The sequence below is a fragment of the Girardinichthys multiradiatus genome, chromosome 9 (assembly GCF_021462225.1).
Source record: "Girardinichthys multiradiatus isolate DD_20200921_A chromosome 9, DD_fGirMul_XY1, whole genome shotgun sequence".
In the NCBI taxonomy this organism is placed as follows: domain Eukaryota; kingdom Metazoa; phylum Chordata; class Actinopteri; order Cyprinodontiformes; family Goodeidae; genus Girardinichthys; species Girardinichthys multiradiatus.
This window is the reverse complement of record NC_061802.1, coordinates 37,381,675-37,409,398: the sequence shown is the minus strand read 5'-3', so window position 1 is coordinate 37,409,398 and position 27,724 is coordinate 37,381,675. Positions and strand designations below refer to the sequence as shown.

At 39.1% G+C, this 27,724-nt stretch overlaps 1 protein-coding gene and 1 long non-coding RNA gene across 2 annotated transcripts; one reads left to right on the top strand and one right to left on the bottom strand.

The window, feature by feature from the left end:
* On the top strand, window positions 1-22,662 carry pdgfra (platelet-derived growth factor receptor, alpha polypeptide). The gene is made up of 29 exons (XM_047374568.1): window positions 1-192; window positions 2,227-2,302; window positions 2,379-2,651; window positions 3,683-3,940; window positions 5,092-5,231; window positions 6,398-6,560; window positions 6,984-7,176; window positions 7,676-7,791; window positions 7,885-8,181; window positions 8,264-8,521; window positions 8,622-8,746; window positions 8,860-9,028; window positions 9,136-9,325; window positions 9,439-9,554; window positions 9,692-9,818; window positions 9,925-10,121; window positions 11,098-11,192; window positions 11,438-11,570; window positions 11,822-11,926; window positions 13,446-13,556; window positions 13,917-14,070; window positions 15,383-15,513; window positions 15,816-15,931; window positions 16,420-16,542; window positions 16,639-16,750; window positions 18,056-18,155; window positions 18,304-18,409; window positions 19,070-19,305; window positions 20,507-22,662. Exons 2-29 carry the CDS (start codon window positions 2,245-2,247, stop codon window positions 20,652-20,654), a joined length of 4,350 nt encoding a protein of 1,449 aa, XP_047230524.1. The 5' UTR covers window positions 1-192; window positions 2,227-2,244; the 3' UTR covers window positions 20,655-22,662.
* Window positions 5,089-27,724, bottom strand: LOC124873713. Its single transcript, XR_007039609.1, has 3 exons — window positions 27,601-27,724; window positions 26,800-26,953; window positions 5,089-5,219 (listed from the first exon to the last, which is right to left on the bottom strand). It is a non-coding gene; the product is annotated as an uncharacterized LOC124873713 (long non-coding RNA).

The window sequence follows — 27,724 nt, the reverse complement described above, 5'->3', positions numbered from 1 at the left end:
GGTCGCTGTAGCTGGAGCGCAGTTGTGAAGGCGGCCGTGGATACGGACAGAAGGGGCGCGCATATGCTCTCTCAGCGCAGGATCTCTGAGGATTATAGCCGCTGGAAAGGACCCTCGCTGTGCCTTTTGGAGGGACTATTTCACTGTGGATATACTTGCAATAAAGGAATAAAAAGAGGGGATTAGGAAAAGGTAATTGAAAGGTTAATTAAACATTTATTTCGTCCTTACTTAAAAACTCGTCCGTTTTACTTACATTAATAAAACCATTAGAATGTATAGTAAAATTACAGTTTATTACAGCCTATTGTTGTTATTTATCTTTTTTTTTCTATTTGCTCAATAATTAAAGTAATTACAATTTGATTTGATACTTTTATTCAGCACTTTGCAAACTATGCAAAACCTTTGCACAAGTTATTTGCGTTAGTACTTTATTTCAGCTGAGTTTTGCGCCATATGGTCTCCCCCCTGGACACCGAGTGGCAAAATCTCGATCACTCTTCCGGATAAAAGCGTACAATTTGACTTCGCAGCTGGAGGTGTCACCTCGAAGACTGAAGGCGCAATTGTGGGATACTGCTTGGCAGTTTACTGGGAAACACGTTGGAATTTGTGCATCAGCGTTTCTCGTCTACCGGTGAGATGCAGAGGAATTAAAGTGGAATATGATCGCTTGCAATGAAGTGGAATAGATTAATCATAACTGGATTTGATTCAGAATGAGAAATGAAAAGGGGCACATACTTCTTTTATACCACCTACCCTGCTGTGAGACCAAATGGGTTTTTTTCTTCGGATCTTCACATTTTTGGATTAAGGAAAAAATTCCAAAATCCAGGACTGTACCATTTAGAAACTAATCGCCGTGAAGGAATATTTTTTTAATCATTCTGAACTGACCAGTTGCACAATTTACCTTCAGCAGATGCTGTTTTATATATGCAAACTTTTGAGTTGCTAGCCGAGAGATCGAGGGGGGAAAATGAAGAGCGGGACATGCACGGAGCTTGACTGCCTCTGCAGACTGTTTTAAGCACATTTTCTAAAAGTGCTTCCTCGAACTGCAGCCAAAAAAGAAAAAGAAATATCCTCACTGAAACCTCTTCAGACAAGGCCTTTGCATAGAAATCGTCAAAGCACATTAGACACTATGTCATCAGGTTCCCATGAAAATATGTCATTTTGCGTAGAGTGGATGTCCTAATTAAAGAGTTGACGAAGCCGCGCTGCCGATGGATTATTCAGGCTGCTTCAACTGAGTTAGAGCGGACAACCGCAAGAAACAGTAAGAGGGCATAGAGTTACTTTATTGGAGACAATGAGAAGGCAAGGCGCTTATAAAAAAAGAAACCCAGAAAAACACAAATAATGGTCTATTTGATATGAAATGGCCTAATTAAGGAGGTAGAGCTGAAGTTTTAATGAAATATACTGACAGAAAATAATTGTTTTTAGAGCTTAATCTCAAAAAACTTGGAAAAGAAGATGTATTAATTAGCATCTTTAATGTTTGGCATTCTAGCAGAATATATAAGTTATGTGTTTATGTTTAGGCCAAATAAAAAAAAAGGGGAACTTTAAAGGAAGGAAAAAACATGAGAAGCAAGGTAATTACATTAGCGGCGCCTCTAAAAGTTGGACTATGTTGCCCTCTACTGACCGCGGGATGAAAGATCGTTTTCTCCATTCTAACTAACACACCTTGGACTCAAAATGTTGCAGTGTGTTAAAAAAACATAAATTAATAAATAAGATGACCATCGTTTACCAGTTTAGTTTCATAAAATAAAATTAGGTTGTTGAATGTAATTTTTACTGAAGGATCATATTTTGTAGGTAAAGCCCAGTGTTTTCCCAGGTTGGGGTCGGGACCCCACTGGGACGATTCCGCACATGGGGGGTCTTTACCTTTTCTGGATAAATACTTAAAAACAGTATGGTTGGATGTTGATGTCTTGCCAATGTACCTCTGTCAATATGACTTACTTGTAATGTGTACTCAACTGATATCCAGGGTCTCTTCCTTTGTTAGTTTGTGGGTCTGATGCTAAAGTCTTTGGGAACCACAGATATGGCCTATCTACATTTATCATAAGGTCATGTCTAATTGTCTGATTTATTGTCAAAGATTTAGTATCAATGTGCAGATAATTGTTTCATCATGCTAAATGCAAAACTCTCTACATTAGTTGATAAAAATAGTCACTATTCTTGTCTTCACAGAACTGAGCATCCATAGTCATGGATGGCCTGAAGACATACCTGGTCTGTGGTGTTATCTTAGTGCTGATGGTTTCAGGTAAACATCTACATGAGACATACTGTGATCTTTTTTGCCAAAAAGGTTCTCTAACATTGACCCAACTGTCCCTCAGCTATGCCTGGACTGTCATCACCAACCATATGGCCAAAGGAGCAAGAGCTGGAGCTGGAGCCCAATTCCCTCATCAATATCAGCTGCACGGGGGAATCAGAAGTAGTTTGGGAAGACCCTCTGCCAGATGGTGCCATAGTTACCTCAAACGGTTTCACCGCAACCCTCCTAATTTACAACGCAACTATTAATCACACCCGCTATTACGACTGCAGACATAAAAAGAACGAGGGCGACCTGAGCGATTTGAAGGAAATCTATATCCTTGTCAAAGGTAAAAACATTTTTGAAAATGTTGCCTGAATGATATGCTCAGGCTGTTGAGTTAATACCACTTATCAGGACCACTATGCACAGCAGGAGAATTATCATTTTAACCTAGATTTAAATAAATAAAAAATATCAAGCAATGCAAAAATCATAAAAGCTTAATACAGGTGATATGCTTGACAATTGACAGAAGTAAACAAACTGAGGCCAAAACCACACATAAACACAAAACGTACTAGAAAAAAAAAAATGAATTTACAAAGCTGCATTAAAATGACTTAAAATGACTGAATTAAATTGGAATGGCTGCACAGTGGTGCAGTTGGTAGCACTGTTGCCTTGCAGCAAGAAGGTCCTGGGTTCGACTCCTGACCGGGGGTCTTTCTGCATAGAGTTTGCATGTTCTCCCTGTATATGCATGGGTACTCTGGCTACCTCCCCAAGGTCCAAAAACATGAGTTTTAGGTTAATTTTGTCTCTCTAAATTGCCCTTAGGTGTGCATGGTTTTTTGTCCTGTATATCTCTGTGTTGCCCTGCGATGGACTGGCAGCCAGTCCAGGGTGTACCTCGCCCGTAGACTGGTGGACATATGCACGATCTCTTCCGTGACCCACTATGGAATAAGCGGCATAAAAGAGGAATGATGAATTGGAAAAGATCTATAGAAGGATTTATGATGCAGAGCTGGAGACACAAGCCCAAAACAAATAGTCATATTCCAATTAATTTAGTTGTTTTAAGATGTGTCCATGGGGTGACAAATAATTGGAATACAAAAATTAAGCCAAACAATCAATAAGTAAATTAATAAAAACTGAAATATGTCACTGCTCATTTAATATCGAGGCATAATCTGTGAGTGTAATTGGTTGTGATGTTTTATTTCGAATGAATTAAAAAAAACTTGCCATGAGAAATAAAACTCTTACTTATAAAACATTACATTTTGTTTCACTGTAAAGGTATTTACAAAATAAGAATTAACATTAAATCGTGTGACAAGATAAAAAGATCTTCTCCATGCCCATTTCTAGATCATCATATCCTGTTTGTCCCAGAGGAACCAGAAAACCTGGTTGTTCCTCATGAAGCAGAGGTGGTCATTCCGTGCCGTGCATCACAGCTGAGCCATGCCGTGGAACTGATTAGAGTCCCCAACAATGAGAAGCTCCACAGGTTCTATGACCACAGGATGGGCTTTATAGGAGAGCTCCCTCCTGGTCAATATCTGTGTGAGGCCACATTGAATGGCCAGACTTACCAAAGTTCCACCTACACTGTAAAAAAAGTGGGTAAGTCAAAACAAAATCAGACATAGTCTGTTATGGTATGTCCTACAAATTTAAAGCCACATTTCAGACCTTTCTGCAATTTCATTCAATCTCACTTACATATAGTTTGTCACCTTTAAACAATACACCATGGTCAGTTTTTCTATTTGTTATGCTATTTTGTTGTAAATTGTCGTTTCGTAAAGATAAAATGCACCCCAAAACAGTCCTCCACATGCACAGGCCTCTGATGAGTTCTCAAAAGGCTACTGATCAGACATTAATTTTAATTACGTTCATATGAGTCTTGTTTTTATTTTGTCCTTGTTCACATGTTTTTAATTAAATCCCTCCTTCAAAGAAGTTAACTTGTATTTTGTTTTGGCTGCAGCAAAACGTTTAAGCCATATGTGAGATGATGCATGGAGTTTAGGAAAATTTGACAACAATAAAACATATGGACAACTATGGCAGACTGGAAGGGCCAGATGTAATTATCAGGAATCCTCAGCTACTATTTGAAGACAGATTTTTATAACACCCATATGGTCTGGTTTGTGCGTTCAAACAAGAGTATAAACAGATTTGTACCAGTTAGTGTTCTGAAGACGATATTTGTTATCATCACCATTTTGCTTTTGTGTCCTGTCTGACATGGTGTTTATTAATGCTAGCTGATCAGCTTGATTTTTTTGTGCATCCTGTGATGTCTTGACTCAAACACACGCAAACCAGAATTAGCAGCTTGTTTTCTTTAATGTGCTTTTTAAAAACACATTATTGTCTAGGTCTATTCTTTCATCACATTGCTATGATTTTATTGCTTGTTTACATTTGTTACAATAAATAAAACACTACTTTATAGTACTTTTTAACAAAGATGAAGAGGTTGGTTGTGAGGATACTGTAGTGAAATTATAAAAAACAAAGTGTGGCTAGAACTCTTCCTGTTTTTGTGGAATAGCTGCAGTGTGAATTCACTGCCTTGCATTATGACACTTATACAAGTTTAGATTGTAGTGTTTTGCTGCATTATGTGTGTGTGCCTGGGAATATCAAACTCATCAGCCATCACGCTATGATTGTTGAGGTCACGGTAATGTAGCTGTCACCCTGTTGGATCTTGTGAGACACCGTTGTTGATAGCCTCTCTGTTGTGGTCCTTCCTGCAGAACCTCAGGAGGTAAACGACTTTGAGGTGGAAGTCAAAGCCAGCAAAGAGACAGTGAGAGTCAGACAGCCCTTTAACGTCTCCTGCATCAGCCCCTTTGGCCCAGCCTTTCACCAGCAGTGGATCCATCTGAAAACACAGGCAAGATGCAGTCATTTTCTTCTCTTTATTTGTATTCCTGTTATCTCTAATTGGTCTTTTCTGAGGCTTCATCCAGCATTCCTTTAAGTCATATTTCTATTGTTCTCCCCTCATGTTTTCATGCCATTGAGATAGATAGCATAAATTTATTTAGGACTCAACTTTCCTACAGTAATCTAGCTCATTTCTTAGTAGTTGCAAAGTATTTGTGAGGAAATGATCTGTTGATCGGGATCATGTCCGTTAAATTGCTCACTTTGGCAGTTAAACCCATGTGAGAGGCCCTGACAGGAAGGTTAAAGGTTGATGACATATGGTTTCAGTAAAGGAGGCAGCTCAAAGGACAGTAAATAAAAGGATGGTAAATCCTTTGAACCTGCTGACTGTGGGACCTGTAGGGTGGATATTGTCTCCACATGACAGCCTGCTAAACATCTGAGACTTTTAAGACAGTTTTAAGAGTCTAAGACAGTTTAACATACAGAGCCTTGCAAAAGTATTCACACCCCATGAATTTTTTCACATGTAGTAATGGTAAAACCACAAACTTAGATTAGTTGTATTTCTGATCATTTCATGTCTTGATCGGTTTGCAGCTGTGCTGTATTTTTTTCCACTTTAGGGTGATGGATTAATCAGCACTGTGAGATGTTCAAAGTTTCTCCCTGACCAGGCTGCTGTGCTCCTTGGTTCATGATGCTGTTTGTTTTCTAATGCTCTCTAACAAACCTCTGTGGCCTTGCAGTTGCAACATGCCCAAAATTGAACATGTTTAGGGGTAGGAATATCTTTACAAACCGCTGTACAATTTATGTTTGTGCTGCCCAGATCCATGAATCTATACTGCACCATTGCTGTATCTTCTGTGAGGGATTCTTTTAAACCTTTTCCAGAGATATTGAGGTGGGGATCCAGGAAACCTGACTTCTGGTTCTGGTCTCAGGTTTCCACTACAGGCCATTAAAAGGGTCTTGAATGCTGATTTATCTCTTCTGGCCCCACAAGTGTTTTAGCCGTTTGCCTCGTGCAGTAACTGTGAGATGGAAAAACTGCATAAAAGCTAAAATAATCAAATATATGTTTTAAATCAAATACACATTTTTTTGTGATAACTTGTTATACTTGTGAGTAGTTTGCAAAACATATTCTATTGTTGTTTGTCAAAGGCTGTTGATGCAATTCAGAAGAAGCAAACTCTTCCTGACCGGGTCATCTATACTCTGATTATCCCACGAGCCACCCCTCAGGACAGCGGCAGCTATGAGTGCTCGGTCAGGCACGAGGCCAGTGGAAAAACCAGAGTGAACAGCGTGGCTGTAACTGTGTTTGGTAAGTCTTCCTGTCAGAAACATTCCTTGAATATTTTTAAAAAGGCTTCCAGCTGGAGTGTTATGCTGTGGGCTCATAGTGATGACTTACAGTCCCTAATAAATATTTGATATTCTCATCATCATTCAGGTGAATTAGCGTATTCACATATGTGCACACTGTGCATTTAGTTGTGTGTAAAAGTCATTTTCTTCTATGCAACATTTAAGCTGGAACTCTGTTTTTAACATCAGCTAGCACATTTTATGGGATGGCTTCAACAGATGTGTGTCAGGCCTTCATTTCACCTGAGCCCTCCCCATCACTCTTTCTCATTTGCTTCTCTGACAATATACCTGATAATATCATACTGACTCTATTTCTTTAGACATTTTTCATCAATATTCATAATTATTAGCGGCTCTTTTTGTATTGCTGTTGTAGAGGAGAACTCCTTTGTCACTTTGGACCACAGAGGGATTCTACAGATGGAAACTGTCAGCATTTTAGCGGAGACCCAGTTCACCATCTATATTAATGCATACCCAGCCCCTAAAGTGTCATGGATGAAAGACGGCCAAGCAATATCAGAGAGATATTACATTTTCACCAAAACTAGCCACATAGAAGAGAATCGGTGAGCACAAAGTTTGTTTTCTAAAATAAAATGTGTATGAGCAGTAAGTTAAGACATCCTTAAGGCACATGGAATTACTCTTACCTCTTGAAATATTTTCACATTATGTTACCTTACAACCACAAACTTCATTGTATTTCTTCAGGATTATATGCAATAGATCAAGTAGTTAAGTAGAATAATTGTGAAGTGTGGTGAACGGGGCAGGGGCACTAAATACAGATTTATTCAGTAAAAAAACTGTAAAACCAGGGACCCTTTCCTTTCCCCTTCACAAGTCATAGGCACTATATTGTTTGGATTTATCACATAAAACCCCCATGAAATACTTTATGGTTTGTAATGTAACAAAATGTGAAAAAGCTAAATGGATTTGAATGCTTTGCATGACACTGTAAATGAGTACACATTCTCATCTGAGCCTAAGCAAGAGAACCAACTTGCAAATAAGTTATAATTTCTTTAAAAAACACCTTATCAGCTAGAATGTTCTTCACAGGTATCAGAGCATTTTGACATTCCAACAACCTCTGGAGAAAGACAGTGGAAATTACACAATAACAGCCATAAGTGGATCTCACACAGCTCATTTCTCATTTATCCTTCGAACGACAGGTAAAATAAACAGATTGAAAAATAAATACTAGAAAGATGCATGAGTAGTTTAAGATTTATAAATTATAACTCCTAATACGTGTCCTGTTGCAGCTTCCACTGGACTCCATATCAGACCATCCACTGTGCCCATTCTGCTACCAGACAAGGATGAGATGGTTGTCCCTCTCCACGCTCCTTTTACTCTAACATGTCATGGAGATGCAAAACTTCAATGGGAAACACCATTTCCTGGGTCAGAGCACTCACAGGAAGACAACAGCGGCCTTTTTGTCACCACCATGAGAGTGGATGAAGCGACCGTAATGCACAGTGGTTACTACAGTTGCCTCTATGGTAGCAACATCACAGATGAAACCAAGAGCAGCAGCATTTACATCTATGTACCAGGTATGAAGTGTACATCTACTTTTAATGTTTTGGTATTTGACTTTTTTCTTTGGTTTGAAATACTTATTTTACCCCAACACAGATCCTGACTCTCCCTACATTCCATTTTTCGTGAACCATGTGCTGGTTGACCGAAATGAAATTGAGATTCCATGTAGGGTGTCTGATCCCAGTGCTAGCGTGACACTAGTGAATGTTGACACAAACCAAACTGTACCTAGTGACTATGACAGTAAGAGGGGTGCTTTGGGAATATTTCCTACTGGAACTTATGTCTGCAAGGCCATCATAAATGGAGAGGAGCACACCAGTGAACAATACATCGTCCATGATTCAATAGGTGCGTGTTTTGGGGCATTTTTACTTAACTGTGATTCAACTGCAGAATGTCTCTGATGTCCCTCACAAGGCTTTTAATGTTATAAATTGCCCTATTCAAGATATCTTACAAGTTGAGCTGTCTGCCAAAAGAACTGCTCTGCTGGTTGGAGACACAATAACTGTCAACTGCCTGGCCCAAGGACCTTACTTATTGGAAGATAACTGGAAATACCCTGGCAAACCGGTGAGGTCACATGTCAATCTGTAAAGCCCAATTAATTTTCCAGTCTTTTTATGTGTTTTAGTTGTAAAGTAGGACTGATCTCAAGGTATATGTTGATCCTTTTTGTATGACAGGCTAATCGTGGTACCATAACTGTATTGGAAAATAGGAAAGATAGAGAGATCCTGTACACCCTGACAATCCCACAAGCCTCAACCAAAGACAGCGGCATCTACTCTTGTTCCATCACTGCCGTAGCATCTACAGACACCCAGACAAAGGAAATAGCTATTCAAGTGTTTGGTATGACAGTTTAGATTGTTTACTTACAGTAAATATTCTGTTATGCAATTTCATGTAGTCTTTTCAAAGGTAGTTATGAGCATTGCTGACCACGATTTTTCCAACAGCCGGTGAGTTTTTGTCCATTAAGCCGGAATTCAGGGACCATGAATCTGCAGAACTGGATGACATTCGTGAGTTCACTGCTACAATTTCCTCCTTTCCTGATGCCCATGTTACTTGGCTCAAGGATGGCGTCCCACTCAGCGATGTGACCGCTGAGATCTCCACTAGTCTGCGACAGATCAGTGAGACCAGGTTAGTGTCTATCACTATTCATTTAAAGGCAAACGAAGAGTTACTGCAAATTGTCTGATGCTATTTTGAGCTTCTGTGGTAAGTGCAGTTTCTGTTGCTCTTATTTTGCACAGCTATGTGAGTGTTCTCACCTTGATCCGAGTGAGGGAGGATGACAGTGGAAACTATACCATGAGAGTGGAAAATGGAAACCAAAGCCATGAAGTCAGCTTAAACCTGGTGGTTAAAGGTCAGGAGGAACACTTCATCTTACACAATCAATTGGAAATTAATGATACCAACATTTAGCCACAGTTAAGGTCTGCCTACTTTCCATCTTTGCACACACCGATTTGCTAAAACCCTGTATTGCTCATAATGTTACAGTGCCTGCAGTCATTGTGGACCTTATGGACCTCCACCACGGTTCGGCCACAGGACAGTCTGCAGTGTGCATTACAAGGGGGCAGCCAACTCCAGTTGTGGAGTGGTTCATATGCAAGAACATCAAAAAGTATGATCTGTTTTTTTCAGTTTAAAAGTGACCCTGTGTTTGTTTTTTGAAATATATGTATGTATAGCCAGTGCAATTTAATTATTCTTTCTTTACTCCTGTCAAGATGCGCCAATGACACGTCTTCTTGGGCACCCCTACCCACCAACTCCACAGAGATCACGATGGAGGCTCACTTTGATGAGGAGAGCAACCTGGAGAGCCAGGTCATGTTTGGTCATCTGGAAAACACTCTGGCAGTGCGATGCCTTGCCAAGAATGAAATGGGTGCTGTTACCAGGGAAATCAAATTGGTATCCAATGGTAAGAACACATCTACCCTCCACCCACTTGGCTTTGATCTATCTTAGGTGTTCTTTACTTTGCAATTGTAATGAGCCTTCTAATGAACAGTGTTAAGGCTTGTCAGATTTGCAACAGCTGGAAGATAATGAGTTTGTGATAAGACAGCTGATATTGGTCTTTGGCAGGAGTCTGCAACTTGTGGTTTCTGAGACTCATGTGGCTCTTTAGACCCTCGACTAACTTTGGCCAACAGTACAAAGGAATTATGCTTTGTTTAAAATGTAAAGGTAAAAAAAATGCTAGCTTAAGCAGTTTTCCCTTGGTCCTTGGTGTTTTCATGCAATATATACATCAAATCTCCACAAAGAATGACACTAATAGGAAGTTCCAGGAATATTCATTTTTAGTAAGTATTTTGTTTTTGTCAATAGGTTTGTTATCAGAAAATTATGGAGCCCATAAAGGAATATTGAATAAAAAAGGGTAAACAAACTTTCTAATGTGCATCAGATACTTATATATATATATATAGTATTTATTCAAAGTACAAGTTATTTTGTTTGGAATAGTCATGCGGCTATTGTTGTTCCAAACAAATTTTGTTTGACTGGAGTGAAGGTAAAAATGGCTCTTAGGGTTGTAAAGATTGCTGACCAATGGTCTATGGAGATAGGACAGTCATCATTGTAAGAGATAATGTAGGGAAATCACAGATATTTACACCATTTGGTTCACATAGATGAGCTTTACACCCATGTCCTCATGCTCTAACTATATTCCAAGTGTCTAGTCTCCCTACCTGCCCTGTATTTCAATATATTATTTTCCAGCACACCTTCTGGGGGCTAGTTGTCAGGATACCCTACGGTTTAAAACCTCATCCTAAAGGAAAATTTGCATTGCTCCACATAAAGTGTATTTCATTGCAAGCATACATGTGATATATAGTGCTCAGAATGTAACATATGCAATCACTGGCTTTCCTTACAAACAGGCCCTCACCCTGAGCTGACGGTAGCTGCTGCTGTACTGGTGCTCCTGGTCATTGTCATCATCTCACTCATTGTCTTGGTTGTTATCTGGAAGCAGGTACTGTTGGAATCATTCAGCACAGTTTCACCCCTTGCATGCTGATCCATTCTGTCGCTCATTTCCATAATTCAAGCATTCATATGAAGTTCAAAACCAAAATTTCACGTTGTCCTGTCCACGTTTGTGCTAACATAAGATTTAAATATAGTGCATTTGGTTTTGCTGCTCTGCTCGTTCAAAGATGGTCATATCTTAGAGTTTTCTATGGGTAACCATTAATTTATGTGTTCTCTGCTTTCCAGAAACCACGGTATGAGATTCGCTGGAGGGTCATAGAGTCCGTGAGTCCAGACGGCCATGAGTACATCTATGTGGATCCCATGCAGCTTCCATACGACACCAGATGGGAATTCCCCCGAGACAGACTTGTGCTTGGTGAGCTAAATGTCTTGAAAATGCTGTAGAATCATCTGGTGATGTTGCAACTTGTGAATCTCACTCTGCCTTTGAAGTGAGGTTGAGTTAAGATAGCTTGGACTAAGAGGGTTTCTGATGTCTGGGATTCGGTTTGACCCATAGATCAAGGGGAAATTCAACTACTGGAAGAGTAACCGATGATAGAGCAGATTGTTTGTGTCTCATTTCACCCTGGATGACAAACCCGTAAATCTTCTTGTACCTCTCAGGTCGGATCCTGGGCTCTGGAGCCTTTGGGAAGGTGGTTGAGGGCACCGCCTATGGACTCAGCTGCTCTCAGCCTGTTATGAAGGTGGCAGTGAAAATGCTAAAACGTAAGTTTAACAAACCTTAATGTAGAAGACAGCTAAACCATTACAATAAGCATTCTCTAGCGAATAGGGTCCTTCTGGTCTGTTCTTGTGCTTATTCAAACAAATTATAGTTTTTTGGACTGTGAAGCATATTAACAAAGTCAGCATCAGCATCACTGAACGCACCATTAACAGTTTAAAAACCATTGTTTCAGCCATTGAAGATAAAGATGCCTCGTTGGCTTTGTTTTAAATTGGTTTTGATGAAGGGGTGTGATTGTCAGAGAGTGAACTAATAATATTGTCTTAAATTTACACATATTTTTACTGTGCTTTTTGTTTTCTGAACTGATAAAGTATTATGTTGACTGGTTAAAAACTATCAATTTTTAAACATTTTACAGGTCTTTTCTTCCTAGTTTCATTAGATTTAAAAAGGAAAAGAAAAAACTCAAGTTTACCATTTATTGAACCTTGCAAAATGTTTCACTCGTATTAAACCCCATCTAGTCCGTTACCCCTAAATCCAGTCTCACCAGCTGTCTTTAATGGTCACCTACTGTACAGAGTCCACTGTATGACTGTATTTTATTAGAATTTTATATGATAAACCAGCACAAAGCAGTGCATACATTTATGTGGATGGTAAAGAATACATGGTTTCAAAATGTCTGAAAACAGTTGGTTGCAAAGCATTTCATTTAAGAGTGTCAGAGTTAGTGGGGTTAAATATTAATCTGTGCCACACTTTTAAAATTGGCATTTGTGAAAAACTTTGAAAAAAATATGCCACTTAAAAATGTTGCACTACTTTTATCTAGCACATACAATCCCAACAAAATACACTTAAGTTTGTGGAAAAGGTTTAAATGGTGTGAATACTTTTGCAAGACACTGTAAACAGTAGCTGTTATTAGTAAAGATGGGTTGATTTGACTCCTACTACCGTACTTAGGAGTCTCACAATATACCAGTATTGAAGGTAATCTTGATTTTTGAAATAATTATCAATACTGTATTAATATTAAACATATTGTGTTTTGTAATAAATAGATTAAATCACATATTTACTTTAATAAACTTACAATTTTATAGACATTTTACAAATCTTTGCTTTTTATTTTATGAAAGATAAATCTGAAAATACTAAAATTTTCTATTAATCTTGTAGTAATATTGTCGTCATTAAGATTCTGGCTATAATTATTCACAGAATATTTCATATGTTGACAGTTTGACTGCCGGTGGTGCCAACCTGCCAAGTGTTAAACCAATACCATTCTGTTATGTTAGTTCAAAAATTTCAAAGACTTCAATAACACATTAGAAACTTTTGAAACAGTAATATTTTAGTATTTTACTTTTTTCTGCACCATTCTCATAGCAACAAATTACTGAAAAGACTACAGATTTAGCCATAATAACACCATCAATAACAGATTGAAGGGTAACTTCTTAAGGCAGTTGTAAAGAAAGACCAAGACTCATCTGTTCTATGACTGAGTTGTGTGATAGTCATTGCTGCTGCACATTCTTTCAGCCACAGCACGTTCCAGTGAAAAGCAGGCTCTGATGTCTGAACTGAAGATCATGACACACCTCGGACCCCATCTCAACATTGTAAACCTCCTGGGAGCATGCACCAAGTCAGGTGATAAATGCACACATATAAACAGCAGATCTTTAGTAAGCATGCTCACTTGTCGGCAAAGACAAGCTGCATAATAATAGTGCAATACTGCCATTGTCGTTTCTTTCATATAATTTAGTCACCACAGTCATGGAAAATTATGCTCTCATTCATTCACGCACACACAAACACGAAGACATTTACAGCTCTAACAGCCACAGCAGACTGACAGTACTTGGTGGGCGTGCTATTTTAATAGGCTTTTTATGGGAAAGTAGAGGCTTGCTCTCCTGGCTGTGCTTTTAGCCTTTATGAGCCTCTGATAAGATTAGCCTGCAGACTGACGCCTGTGCACGCCTTTATCTTCTGTGTTGTTCCCAGGCCCTATCTACATTATCACTGAGTATTGCTTCCACGGCGACCTGGTCAACTATCTGCACAAGAACAGGGAGAGCTTCCTGAGCCTGAGTCCAGAGAAAAACAAGAAGGAGCTGGATATCTTTGGGATCAATCCTTCAGACGAGAACAGCAGGAGGTACAGTATCCAGAGCGTATTTCCAAGAATCACAACGTGTGCTTTCTTCTCCAAAATGACTTTCTTTTAATCCATACAGTATTTAATATTGTTGTTACACCATTAATGCTAGGAAAAGATTAAAAAATAATTCTATGCCTAAACAGTAACACAATCACAATTTTCTCAGTGGTAGAGGACATTGTCTGGCAACTTCTAATCAGATCAAAACTTGAAGCGATCTCAGCTTTCAGCTTAAATGTCATTTCTACTGCGCAACCTGTTAATTGTATCTGCCCAAACGTTCAGTGAAACATCAGCCTATCCTCTCCTTTTTGAGGAATATCTTGCGCTGATGGATGACTCACAGTGACCACACCTCAAAACACCCATAACATGATTTAATCCTGGCAAAAATGTTAGCCTGAACCACATCTCCCCCTAACATCACCCAAGAAAAGAGAGGACAACTAATTACACAAACTGATGGGCACTCCTTATCACATGTAGAACCTGCAAAAATATTCATGCCCTTTTGTCGTATTACAACCACAAACATGAAAGTATTTTGTCCAGATTTTACATGATAGACATACACAAAGGAGTAAACAATTGTGAAGAGGAGGGAAAACAAAACATTATTTTGTTATTATATAACATTTTTGAAAAGTGTGTCTTCCAGTGACATATGAGTCCTGCATCCTTTACTCTGACGCCCCTAAAAAAATCCACCTGTTCAATTAAAGCCTCAGAGGTTAATTAACATAAATGAAGAAACAGCACCATGAAAGCCAAAGAACACACCAAACAGGTTAGGGATAAAATTGTGAAGGTCTGAAACAAGGTTAGGTAAACAACACCGTTTAATCCCTCATCCATACATGGAAAGCTCTGGCATAACTACCAAGATATAGCCGTCCACCTACACTAACAGGTCAGGCAAAGAGAGCATTCATCAGAACAGCAGCCAAGAGACCCATGGTAACTGTGGAGGAACAGCATACATCCATAGCTCAGGTGGGATTATCTGTCAACAGGATATCTATTGTTCATCTATTAGTTATACCAAAAGCCATGTAGGGAACACAACAAACATGTGGAAAAACGTGCTCTGATTACATGGAAAACAGTATTTGGTGGTGAGAAAATAACACTGACAATACCCCAAACACACCATGAAATATGCAGATGACTTCATCATGTATTGGGGATGCTTTTCTTTAGCAGATATAGGGAAGGTAATGGAATTCATGTTACTTTTGTTATTACATTAATCAGTATTCCCCCAACCTGCCATCACTAACAAACCTTCCTCTCATGTCTTTGCTTCCAGTTATGTGATCCTGTCCTTTGAGTGTAAAGGAGACTATATGGATATGAAGCAGGTGGACAACACTCAGTATGTACCCATGCTGGAGATGAGCATTCAGGAATCTAACTACGACCACCCTTCATCACAGAAAGGCACGGGCAGTATGCACTGCAGCTCTTCTCTCTTTCTAAGTCTGTCCTCAGGGTTATTGGCTTGCGCTTGCTTGGCCTCGGTGTTGTGTTTGAGTCATTGTTGGTTAAAGGGGTACACCCTTGTCAGAATTTAGGCCTGGAAGTAGCCTATAATTACACAGAGAAGATAATTGTAGCACACACATAATAATGCCCAGTTTGAGGCTGCCATTAAAAGCCAGGTCTGAGAAAAGTGTGCTATATTTACGACACATGTTGAACATTTCCTCATATGTACCCTCATCATGTGTTTTCCAAACCAGAATTTGATATGGACAACCTGCCGTCAGATGACACGAGTGAAGGCCTCACCACTACCGACCTGCTTAGCTTTACCTACCAGGTGGCCAAAGGAATGGAGTTTCTTGCTTCGAAAAATGTAAGTTTGAAGAAGTCAAACACTCTGCCAATCGTCACATTCCCCTGATTCTCGAGGGTATAATGACAGGTTGTATATTTTGTTTCGTGCTCTTTAAGATGACTGCCAAGGGTAGGGGGTGGAGACTGAGGAATGCAGCGGTTATATGATAAGCAGCCCCATAAAGGTTGCCGAAGCCACTCAGGAGAGAAGCCAGACACTGAATATAGCAGCAGGAAAATAAGAGCTAGAATTACCAGGCTGAGACAAGCTGCAGCCAGAAGCTATTCATCCAACTTCATAGTTATTATCCCTAAATATCCCAGCGGTCATGGTCGTCTCTCCAACTGAGCTGTTTACGCAAAGTTTATGCTTTATAAAGCAAAATTAAACAGTATTAAAAATGAGCTTGGCTCAAAATGAAACAGGAATAGTCTTTGGCTGTGGAAGCAGAATGTGCTGGATCAACAGAAAGTCCTTCATGCTTGTAATCAACTTCTTTTTGACAGTGCGTGCATCGGGACCTTGCAGCTAGGAATGTCCTGCTGTCCCAGGGCAAAATTGTTAAGATTTGTGACTTTGGGCTGGCCAGAGACATCATGCATGACAACAACTACGTCTCCAAAGGAAGCGTGAGTGTTTGCTCATACATTACCTTTTAGCTAAGTCATGCAGTGCTTTAATGATACCCATTTTTTGAACAAAAACATTACTTCTCTTTATAATAGACCTTTTTGCCAGTGAAGTGGATGGCACCGGAAAGTATTTTTGACAACTTGTACACCAGTCTTAGTGATGTTTGGTCTTACGGAATCCTCCTCTGGGAGATATTTACCCTTGGTAAGTTTTTAAAAGACTTCAGCTTATAAAACAATGCAATGATAAATAAAAGTGTTGTAATGCTAAATCTAAATAGGTGCTACAGCTGGGTTCATACTGAACATTACTGCAGAAATCCCAATCAAACCCAGCTGACCCCTAAAAACGACAGAGTGTGAGTTTTAACTATCTCCGCCATGCAAGATAAGCCATTAGACAGTCATGATGCCAATGGGTTTCACTATGTTGTTAAAGGCATAGTTCACAGTCAGTCAGTCAGTCAGTCATCTTCTATACCGCTTCTTCCATAGTGGATCGTGGGGAAGCTGGTGCCTATCTCCAGCAGTCTATGGGCAGGAGGCGGGGTACACCCTGGACAGGTCACCAGTCCATCGCAGGGCAACACACAAACAACCATGAACACACTCATTCACACACTTAAGGGCATTTAAGAGAAACCAAACTGTGGGAGGAAACCGGAGTACCCGGTGAGAACCCATGCATGCACGGGGAGAACATGCAAACTACATGCAGAAAGACTCCCAGCTGAGAGTCAAACCCAGGACCTTCTTGCTGCAAGGCAACAGTGCTACCAACTTGGAGTTTTTTTTAAGTATGAATTCACATTAGTTAATCTTGGAGGCTACAGCTAAAGGCTAGCTAGTAGGCCAAGACTAAAGGAGACTTCTACAATCTTAAAACAAATCCAATCATTGAAAACATCATAGCGGTTCATGCAAAACACTGTTGAAATTAAGTAGAGGTTGTTAATTTAAATATAGCACATACAGTGAATATAAATTAAAGGATGTAGTATGAAAATGTGCCAAATTAGGCATAACCTTGGACAATGGATGGTGGGAAAGTTCATACACCACCCTCGCTGTGTGGTGGTTTGAGACAACTTTGTGACAGTCATCTACAAAGCTTTAAACCTTCATTTCATTTTCATTGTGCAACATGCCATTCAAATAAAGCGGATGCATACTGATCTTCATAAATCATAAAGTGGCATCAAGAAAATAATGTTGACCACAGCCCCAGTCAGAGCAGTAGTTAAGAAGTTCAGAATAACTTAAACTGCAACAAAAATAACTTGATGAGGACCAAAGTACATATTGCCAATCTGAACAGTGAGCAGGTTGGTAAGGAAAGCTAAAAATCTACAAAAATACACGCCTCTTTACCAGCATTATCAATCATTGCGCAGGGATCTGTATATAATGCACATCGATAAAGGTCATGTAAGGTTAAGTGAAGAGAGAAAAAGACGCTTGAGAACCGGATCTGATTCTCACTCATTAATAACTGTCTCTTTGTAAAAAGGTGGCACACCGTACCCTGGGATGGTGGTAGACTCCAGCTTCTACAACAAGATCAAGAGTGGATACAGGATGTCAAAACCTGAACATGCTCCTCAAGAGGTGTACGTGATGACACATTATAGACATACTATGTTTGTCAAAACATCCTGACATCATGTGAAAGCTCTAATGTGCAGCTACTGACATCCATCTTGGAAAAATTACAAGGCAAAGATTGTGCTTTTTCAGTAACATTGTGTACTTTTTTAGGTATGAGATGATGATGAAGTGCTGGAACAGTGAGCCAGAGAAGAGGCCTTCCTTCATGGGCCTGAGTGAAACTGTGGCGTCTTTACTGCCCTTCAGCTACAAGAGAGTGAGTGTCTCCTGTGACCTCTCCTATCTCAGGGACCTCTGTATTTGTAACACCTGCTTTTTAAATTTACTACCACTCATCACTGAGCTATATGTCCTGCCCCCCTCTTAGTTTTATCATTCATGGGTCTTTTAATGGCCTTGTTGGTATCAATTTGCCAAGCAAAGTGCAGGTTTGGAATCCTTTATATCCACTATTAAAGTAGTGGGGTAGTTTCCACATCCTCTGTGAGAGCACTGGGAGGGTTTCTGGAGGCTCTGTCACTCCATCTGTGTAAAAGTGATTAGAGCCTTAATGCTGCAGCTGGATGGTCATAGTGGCTGGCCTCAGTCTGGGTAATGACACAGCCTTGGTTCTCGCCTCCACCACCCAGCCTTAATTAGACTTCCACACCAAATATTGTGCGTCAGAACAGGTTTGCCCCTGTCCTACTCCCAGTTTTAATGGCTAAAAGTTCTGGAGCGACTAGTTTCAGCACGCTGGCCTTGTGTTTGTGATTGCAAGTTTGGATTACAGTTTGGAGCCTTTTTTTCTGTTGATATGTATACACTCCAATCACTGTATTCCATCTGCATTTCTTCTCTGCTGCATGATCAATGCAATATATGAGTATTTATTGTAGTTTTGCTGACTAAAAGGACAAGCTTCTTTCCTGTGCAGCATTATGAGAAGGTGAACCATGAGTTTTTGAAGAGCGACCACCCCGCCGTTACTCGAGTATGCGTGGAAACTGACGCAGACTACGTCGACATTCCGTATAAGAACCAGGGAAAGCTAAAGGACAGGGAAAGCGGCTTCGATGAGCAGCGGCTGAGCTCAGACAGCGGCTACATTATTCCACTCCCTGACCTGGATCCTAGATCTGATGATGACTATGGAAAGAGGAACAGACACAGGTGTGGGGTCATTATTTAATTATGTATCTATAAATACAATGCTTTGTGAAATTATGAATATCTCTTCAACCTTTTCACATTTTCTGAGCATATAACCACATTCTATTAAGTTGGTCTATGACATAAATTCCCTTACTGGGTTCCCAGCGAACCCGAGGATCATTCTCTCTTAGCACAAGATGCTTTCCCCCACATAGAGGACTTAATGATATAATTACCTCTTTAGAAAGATTGGTTTAGAACCAACTCTAACCAGTAAAACCCAAAGGATTATTAATGTTATCTGTATCTTTGTAATGTTGGCCAGAGATTTTTAGATTTCTTAGAAGGATTGTAGTATCATTTGATTTGTTTTTCTGTGTCTGTATCTGTGTTTATTTTCTTTGTGATTGTAATGTAGTTGTATGTACAGCGCTTTGAGTGTCTCATTACTGAAAAGCGCTATATAAATAAACTTACCTTACCTTACCTTACTGGGGATTTTATGTCATAAACCAACACAAAGACGTTTATGGTTTAAATTATAGTTTTCAACATTTTTATGAATAACAAATGAAAAAGTATTCAGCTGCCTTGCCTCTGATACCTCTAAATAAAATCTAGGACAACCAATTGCCTATAGAAGCCACCTAGTTAGTAAACAGAGTCCATTGTCATGACATATTGTGTCTTGTAATCTCAGTCTAAATACAGCAGTTCTGTGAAGGCCATGGAGATTAGTCAGAGAACATTAGAGAACAAACAGCATCATCGAGACCGAGGAACAGAGCAGACAGGTCAGGGAGAAGATTTGGAGAGGTTTAAAGATTTTATAACAAGATGCCTTCCTTTACAAGGGACAGGGAGACTGGTCAGAGTTGATGGAGAGATAAATGAAGCTAAATGTTGGGTAAGCTTAGAAGAAAACTTGTTTGGATAATAACACTAAATATACAACCAGAGTTACAATGCAATTGTTTAGATCAATGCATATTCGTGTTACAATGGTCCTGTCAAGGTCTAGACCTAAATTCAATTAATAATCTGTGCTAGAACTTGAAAAAACTACTGTTAACAGAGGTTTTCCATCTAATCTGACTGAGGTTGACCAACCTTGGAAATAAGAATGTCCAAAAACTTGGCGGCTGGTGATTTGTAGTAATGATGTGACAAAATATATTAAAAAAAAGCTAACAAGATGTGTTATTCTTTCCTCATGTAGCTCTCAAACGTCTGAGGAGAGCGCCATCGAGACTGGCTCCAGCAGCTCCACTTATGCTAAACGTGAGGGTGAGACCCTGGAGGACATAACACTGCTGGATGAGATGTGTCTGGATTGTGGTGACCTGGTGGAGGACAGCTTTCTGTGACAGTTGCTCAGCCTCAGCAGAATTAGCACAGGGCAGAGCTGCATGGGCATGGGACACTTGAGTGAGACCTGTAAATCAGCCAAAGACTCTGGCCATGCCATTTGTTCTAAATGGACAGAACAAAACCACTTCACAGTCTCGGCAAGTCTGAGGTGACGTAAGATACACCCATCACTTCTGCGTGGACAAAGACCCTTTTTGGGATAGAGAGGTGGATGAGCATTAATGAAAACATGACTGAAAGAAAGGATTCCAAGAGGGAGCAAGCCTTTATGTTGGACCTATCCAGATCAAACAAATCAGAAAACAATATCTTCAATTTGAAAAGCTTTATTGTGTTGGGCATTCTTTTACCTGCAGTATAAGCAAGAAGGAACAAATCAAATTTGTTGGTTAGAAACTTCACATGACTCCTACAGCATACCACTACAATGCACTATTATTACTATATAATTCCAATACCAGGAACTGTATTTTGAGGAAGGAGGACCTGTTACAAGGGAAGTACCTGATGCTGGCACAATCAGTAACAATACTTTGAGTTTAAGCACATTTGGACTGAGTCAGTCTTTTTCTCTGTGACTATATAATGTTCTCAAATTGCAAATTACATGCAGTAGCTCAAATTTATTTTTTTACGTCATCGATATAAGATGTATCATTGTGAAATGAATTATTAGTAACAGATCGCTGCTGTCTGAGTGGGTGTGATAAGAGCTTCTGAGTTGCATTAGTCTGAGCTTGCCTCTCCGTTTTTGCCCCAAACACAAAATGATCTTCAGCTTTATTCCAGATAAAGACTTAGCTCATATTTTACATGTAGGCCCTTTTCAAATAAGGCGTTATTGTAATGTAAATAGCTCCGGAGTTGTTTTATAAGAGAGAATTAATGGGGTAATACTCAAGTAATGTATGTGAGTACACAATAAGCTTCCTCATCTGTATTTGCTCCTATGAAGACACTGCTTTTTAAAAATAGATTTGAAAGCCCATTGAACAACATTGGAACATCACAATGAAATATTTGTGGATTAGAACTAGGCATGGGCTGGTTTAAGATTCATGTATAGAGTAAAGTCAGGAAAAAAAGAGTGATGGATGGAGCTTCTTCACTTTTTACACCATTAATTATTTCTTAAACAGCTACATTTGGTCTTTTTTGTAAGTCAGGGGAACGTGTAGTAGCCTTCCTTCAGCCTGCTAACCGGCAGTGTGCAGCAACAGGTGGGGTAGCAGCAGTGCTGCATTAGTTAATGCTCCACACAGCTGAAGCACGCTTTGATTGCTAACTGGAAGGATTTTAACTTGTCGAAATAATTTTATGGAAAGTTTTAGCCTTGATATGAATAACCAGCCCATGCCTTTTTAGAACATGGCTTGAAAAAGAACTACCCACATTTTGTCTTAAACAGACGGATTGAAGTATCAGTGCAAGACCTGGCACCTACATCTGTGGGAACTATAAAATAACATGGATTAAGGTCAACCTAGCCTCTGAACAGGCATGTAACGGTCAAAGACCTTATATTATGTGGCATGTTGGGTTTCCCCCGTCTCAACTTTTTGACTTCTAGCAGCTTCTAGCCATAATGAGACATTACTATTAAGCGAAGTTTTCTTGCTGATGTGTTGTGGTACATTTTTTACATATACCCACGTGTTACCCTACTATCATCTTTTCTCTTTAGCACCTGTACCTCTGCCTCCTCCCACAGACTGTGATATTAACTATAATCATTGTTGCACTTTGCTTTTTCTCCCATGTGTCTTAAATGTTGCAGATAAATACGCAGGTGGAGCCTAAATACTGTATTCGTCCTTGGCCTTAGATGTTTAAAGCAGTGTGGATGTGAGTGTTTGTCAGTAATGTGTTGATGATGGTACTCTTATCTGTAGTCAAAAATGATCACACCCATTAAGATGTTTTTTTAATACTATGCCTCATTATTTGACGTCATGTACATTCAGATGATTTATATTTCAATAAATGGTTTATAATGTAAACAAATGCCAGGTTCCATTTCCCTGTTATTAATGCATGCGATAGTGGAAAATGATTAATGAAACATTTTGATGATGGCTGGAAAACAGGTAAAATGGATGGTTTATTTTTATTCTCAAAGATATTGTATGCAGAGAAATCGGAATTCAATGCATAGATGAATAGGTCATTTTTTATGTGCGACAGTTTTATATTTTGATACACTAACACTGTATAAATCACAGAGTGGAGCAGAAACAGATAAGCCCTATGTAGATTTTCCTAAAGTACACTGTTAAAAAAAATTAAACACTTTGGAATCAGAACATTATATCAAGTCTGGTAAACTTCTGGAATATTGCCTAGATCAAGGTTGACTGATTGATTGATAAATGATGATGCCTGGCCTCATGTGGAAAGAGTATGTAGTCAGTTTCTGGAGGATGAAGGAATTAATACCATTAAGCGGCCTCCACGATCCTCTGACTTATGTCCAATAGAACAACTCAGGGACATCATGTTTAGGTCCACCTGACACCACTAGGGGACCCCTCCAGACTGTCCAGGAGCTCAGTGATGTCCTGGTCAGGATCTGGGAGGAGATGCCCTAGGACACCATCAGTCTTCATATAAGGAGCATGCCCAACATTTTCAGGCATGCATAGAAGCACATGAGGGCCATACAGACTACTGAGTACCATTCTGAGCTGCAGCAATGACATTTCAAATTGCTTAGTGACTGTGAATTAAGCTCTTTGTGGGTTGATAATTTTTATTTTATTTTAATTATGTGGTGTTTGTTCCTTATTCCATATCAGTATGAATATGTTGTATGTTTTTTCCCATTTTTTTTTTTCCAAATGAGATCTGATGTGTGTTTTAAGTGTCCCTTTATTATTTTGAGCAGCATAAACACTAACACATAGAATGAGAGACACACACCTTCTGTACTGTGAACGATTTACCTACATCAATATTCTGTCAGAAGCCAAAACAATTACTACTTGTAAAATATTATTTAGGCATAGATGAAAATTGACTTGTCTATGTGAAAATGTCCAATATGTCTTGAATTTGCAGCACCATACAGCTGCAGAAAGAGAACCACTGTAGCCAGGTAATTTTGTTCAGTGATTCCCATCAAACAGGACACAGATAAATATAGATTATACATTTTTCTAAAACTTACATAATTAACTTTAGGCTTTTAATTAAGCATTTAAATTGTTCTGTTGGAATGGGTAAAATGATAATACAACATATACCCTTAAGGACTTTTAAACACAAAAACCAAGTGGACAAATTAGAATTTAACCTGATTTTTGTTTTCAGTTAAGGTTGAGAAAAATGTACACATGTGGGTTTAAGCAAATACATATCTGGTTTGCAAGTTGCACCTTGATCACATGCTTTATTGAGCTATCAGTAAGCTGTGGGGCATAATTTGAGCACTCTTCTTGGTTGAGATGATAAAATACATTTAAACTACTCAGCTTCCATGGGCCCAACTATTAAGCATAGTTTACTCAATTTTTTTAGATTAAAGGCCAGGACCATTCCACAAACCCTTTGTTAACCTTCCAAAACCAGTCTGGGGGTGTGTTTGGAATCTTTGTCCTGTTGGTACATCAAGCTGTGTCCAGGTTTCAACCAAATGATCATAACGGTCCTTCTCACTTGAAAGAAAATAGATTATGATGTTCTGGAACAACCCAGGAACCACCAGGGTCAAAGCAATCATAAAATGGAACATGCTAGAATATCAGCACCACTCTCCACATTAAAGCCAGTTTAACATCAAAATGGACTAAGAGAGAGTTGGACAATAAATGCGCTCTTACTCAAACATTTCCTCTTTCTCGCACTCAAAACTTTCCATGAAATTTGCATATACCCCAAAGGTCTATCCAAACACTAACTGGAGAAAAGTTTGATGGTCAGACAAGTAAAATATTGAGCTGTTTGGCCTTAATGAAAAGATTAATGCTTGGAAGAGTCAAGGTGAGGTTTTCAAACCTAAAAGCCCTATAGCTACTGTCAAGCCTGGTGGTGGTAACATCGCTTTAGAGGTTGTTTCACTGTGGACCCCTGCTGCTGCATTGAAAAAGGTGGACTGTATAATAAAGGAGGACCTGCAAATTATTTAACTTTACTTAAAGCTAACAGCTGGATGGTTGAAACACGGACACAAATGGGGGTTCCACCATTGCAATAATACAAAACAAGCATCAAAATTGGATTTGGATTGGATAACAATAACAGTCCCACCCTTGGGCCTATCAAAAATGGATTGAATATGCTTGAAAACTGGATATCTGCCATGGAAGCAACCAGTCAAAATAAACTATAGTATTTCTAAGAGAAGTGGTCAAAAATCCAGCCAAGATTATGTGGGAAACTTCATGGCTGAAAATGCATGTAGATTTTCTGCTACATACTAAGGGATGTTTATCAAAATGTTAGTCTGGTTGTTTGTTTGGCCCTGTGTGAAAAGGAGTAATTCCACAATTAAAGATGTGTGATGTATTATGAGACAACCCTGAAAATAGAACGTTTAAAGTGAATCGTTAAAATGACAATATGAATAAGACATTCATGTTACTGAAGCGTGTATGTAAACTCATACCTTATACTTTCTCTATAAAATCATAATCCTTTTAACCACAAACATTTCATAAGCTCATTTTGTTGCTGTATGACAAATGCATTTAAAATACACAATACAGTTTTCAAATAAATGTTATGAAACAGTTTTCTTATTTTATCAGTTTGTTTATTGAAATATGTTTAGCCTTTTAGAGTAAATTCCTCAATTTTTTGAAAGTGTTTTTCAGACTCAGAAAACAGTTCTTGCAATTGTTTTCTACCACTAGAGGGAGACAGCATACAGATTATGCTTCTTGCAGATTGGGTAAGAAATGAGATGTTGGCAAGACACAATACAGAGATGAAGCCAGCACACATTAGTGGGCCCCATTCATTAAGAAACACCCTCTTTAGCTTTGACCCTGTGTGTTTTGATGTGGGTGCAACAGGATGAAGGAGAAGATGCGAAAGGGAGACCAAGACAAATATAGTCTAACATTACACTGCTGACATGAAGCTAATTTTTGATATTTCAAAGCTATGACATGCTATCCATACAAAAAGGTATGATATATTTTTCTAACCTCTCCAAGATTTTAAAAAATTTTAACATGCAAACATTTTTCTCTTTTGACCTGTTTATTTGCTCCTGCTGGGATGTTTTTACCAAGTTTATTCTGTTTGAACCAGCTGGTGATCCTAAAACTGAAACCTTTCAAGGACCCATAACGACAAAAACTAGCTACAAACAACAGGTTGAACTCTTGAGAGACGTTACAAAACAAAAAAGTAATAATACTCAAAGGAGATGTTCCTTTAGGCTATATTTAAATGATGTTAGACCTGAACAAAGTAGGTGAGAAGGACTGAAGAATGAGCAAAAGTAAAGCTTAACGGCCGGGTCAGGCTTTACACATGGGCTAAGAAAGCAACAAGAGTCTTCACATCTGGCATCTAATTGCCAAACAGAGGCAGCCTGTACAAAGGAGACCTGATGTTAGTAAGAATGGACAGAAAATGGAAGAAATAGACGTTATTATCATTACACCCAACATTATTTCTATAAATGTCATGATAATAGTTTGAGGTTTTTTTTAATTTGCAAAGAGATAGCATGTCCATATCTACCACAGAGAAAGCTTTGTGTTTTCCAGTGGTATGCATAGTGGGGAGCGGGCTGTGGGGGACTGGCTCTCCCCTCCCCCCATAATGATAACAAATGTGGCATTCACTGAACTTTGCTAAATGCGAGATATGCATGCAAAGTGTTCTGGTGAACATGCAGCAACAAAATAACTGAAGTTTTTCCAGAATGTTAAAGGGTGTTCTTCCACTCATGCAAATGATCAAATACCGCACCTCTCACCCATTGACCCTTGGATGGGTGGATGGATGAATAGATTTGAATTTATAATAGACTTTCACAATATAAAAATACACATTCAAGCCCAAATATATATACACTCCCACCTATATTTGGGGGAAAAACTGTCCTTAAGGAAGTTGCAGCAAAAAAAAACCATGATTTTTTTGAAGCTATCAGCAAGATCTGACTGGATATTTCATATCTCCTCTTACCAGAAATAGCAGAGTGTCGGAGTTCTGGGAGTTTCTTTCTGTTCACCTGTTTTGCCTGCTACTAACCCCATCCAACCTCTAGATGGCACCAGACGCACGGTAGGAGCTGGGTCCACAGGTGTTCTTCATCAGTCTCATCAGCTGATCAAAACAGCTTGAAAAATAATGACAGAGTTTATTAAAATTGGTTGGTGTCCTTTTACAGAGACAAATTTTAAACGCAGTCAATACCTTTTTAATCAAGTTGAGGTCAGGGTCATTCAAAAAGCTTAATGTTTAGTCGACTTTATCCATTACAAGACAGATTTTCATGCATGTTTTGTCCTCTCTCAAACATCCATTTGTATCTGACCCAAACTGTTTCCCACTGACAAAATGAAATTGAAATAATGATATATAGAAACAACCCAAGAATAACTCCAGCCTATAATAATCTAAAAATTGTTGGTCTCTGCAGTGTGACTATTTATAGTGGTGCAAGTTTTCCATTGCCATGAACAGACAGGGTGCCACCAAGAAGGAATCCCCTGCTCCAAAAAATCAACATTTTTAAGCATGGGTAAACGTTCCAGCAGCTCATACTGGAAAGCTAATTGTTTTCTTGAGAAAAGCTTTTTGGCCAGGAAAGATTTTAAGGTATTTGACCACACTGACAGCAACTATATGTGGAGGAGTTAAGGTGAGGCTATCAAACCTAAAAACACTGTCATGGTTGGAGTTTGTGTGGTGGACCAAAGGCAGACAAGCACAGAGAAAACAGTGTCAGTAGAAAAACTCCTTTAATTTAAAGTGTCTGCTTACTTGCTGGCAAATCACAGGATTACAAAAATAATCCTGATCACCAGGAGTCTTCAAACAGGAGCAAAACATAGCAAGGTCAGAAGCAAGGACTAATTTCCAAAAGAGTCATCAAAAAGACATGACG

What these genes read in the sequence shown, in the direction of transcription:
- pdgfra (XM_047374568.1), top strand. Translation starts at nt 2,245, where the DNA reads ATGGATGGCCTGAAGACATACCTGGTCTGTGGTGTTATCTTAGTGCTG. An exon ending in CCGAGACAGACTTGTGCTTG is followed by an intron (nt 11,571 to 11,821) that starts GTGAGCTAAATG and finishes TGTACCTCTCAG; the next exon opens with GTCGGATCCTGGGCTCTGGA. An exon ending in GGGAGCATGCACCAAGTCAG is followed by an intron (nt 13,557 to 13,916) that starts GTGATAAATGCA and finishes TGTTGTTCCCAG; the next exon opens with GCCCTATCTACATTATCACT.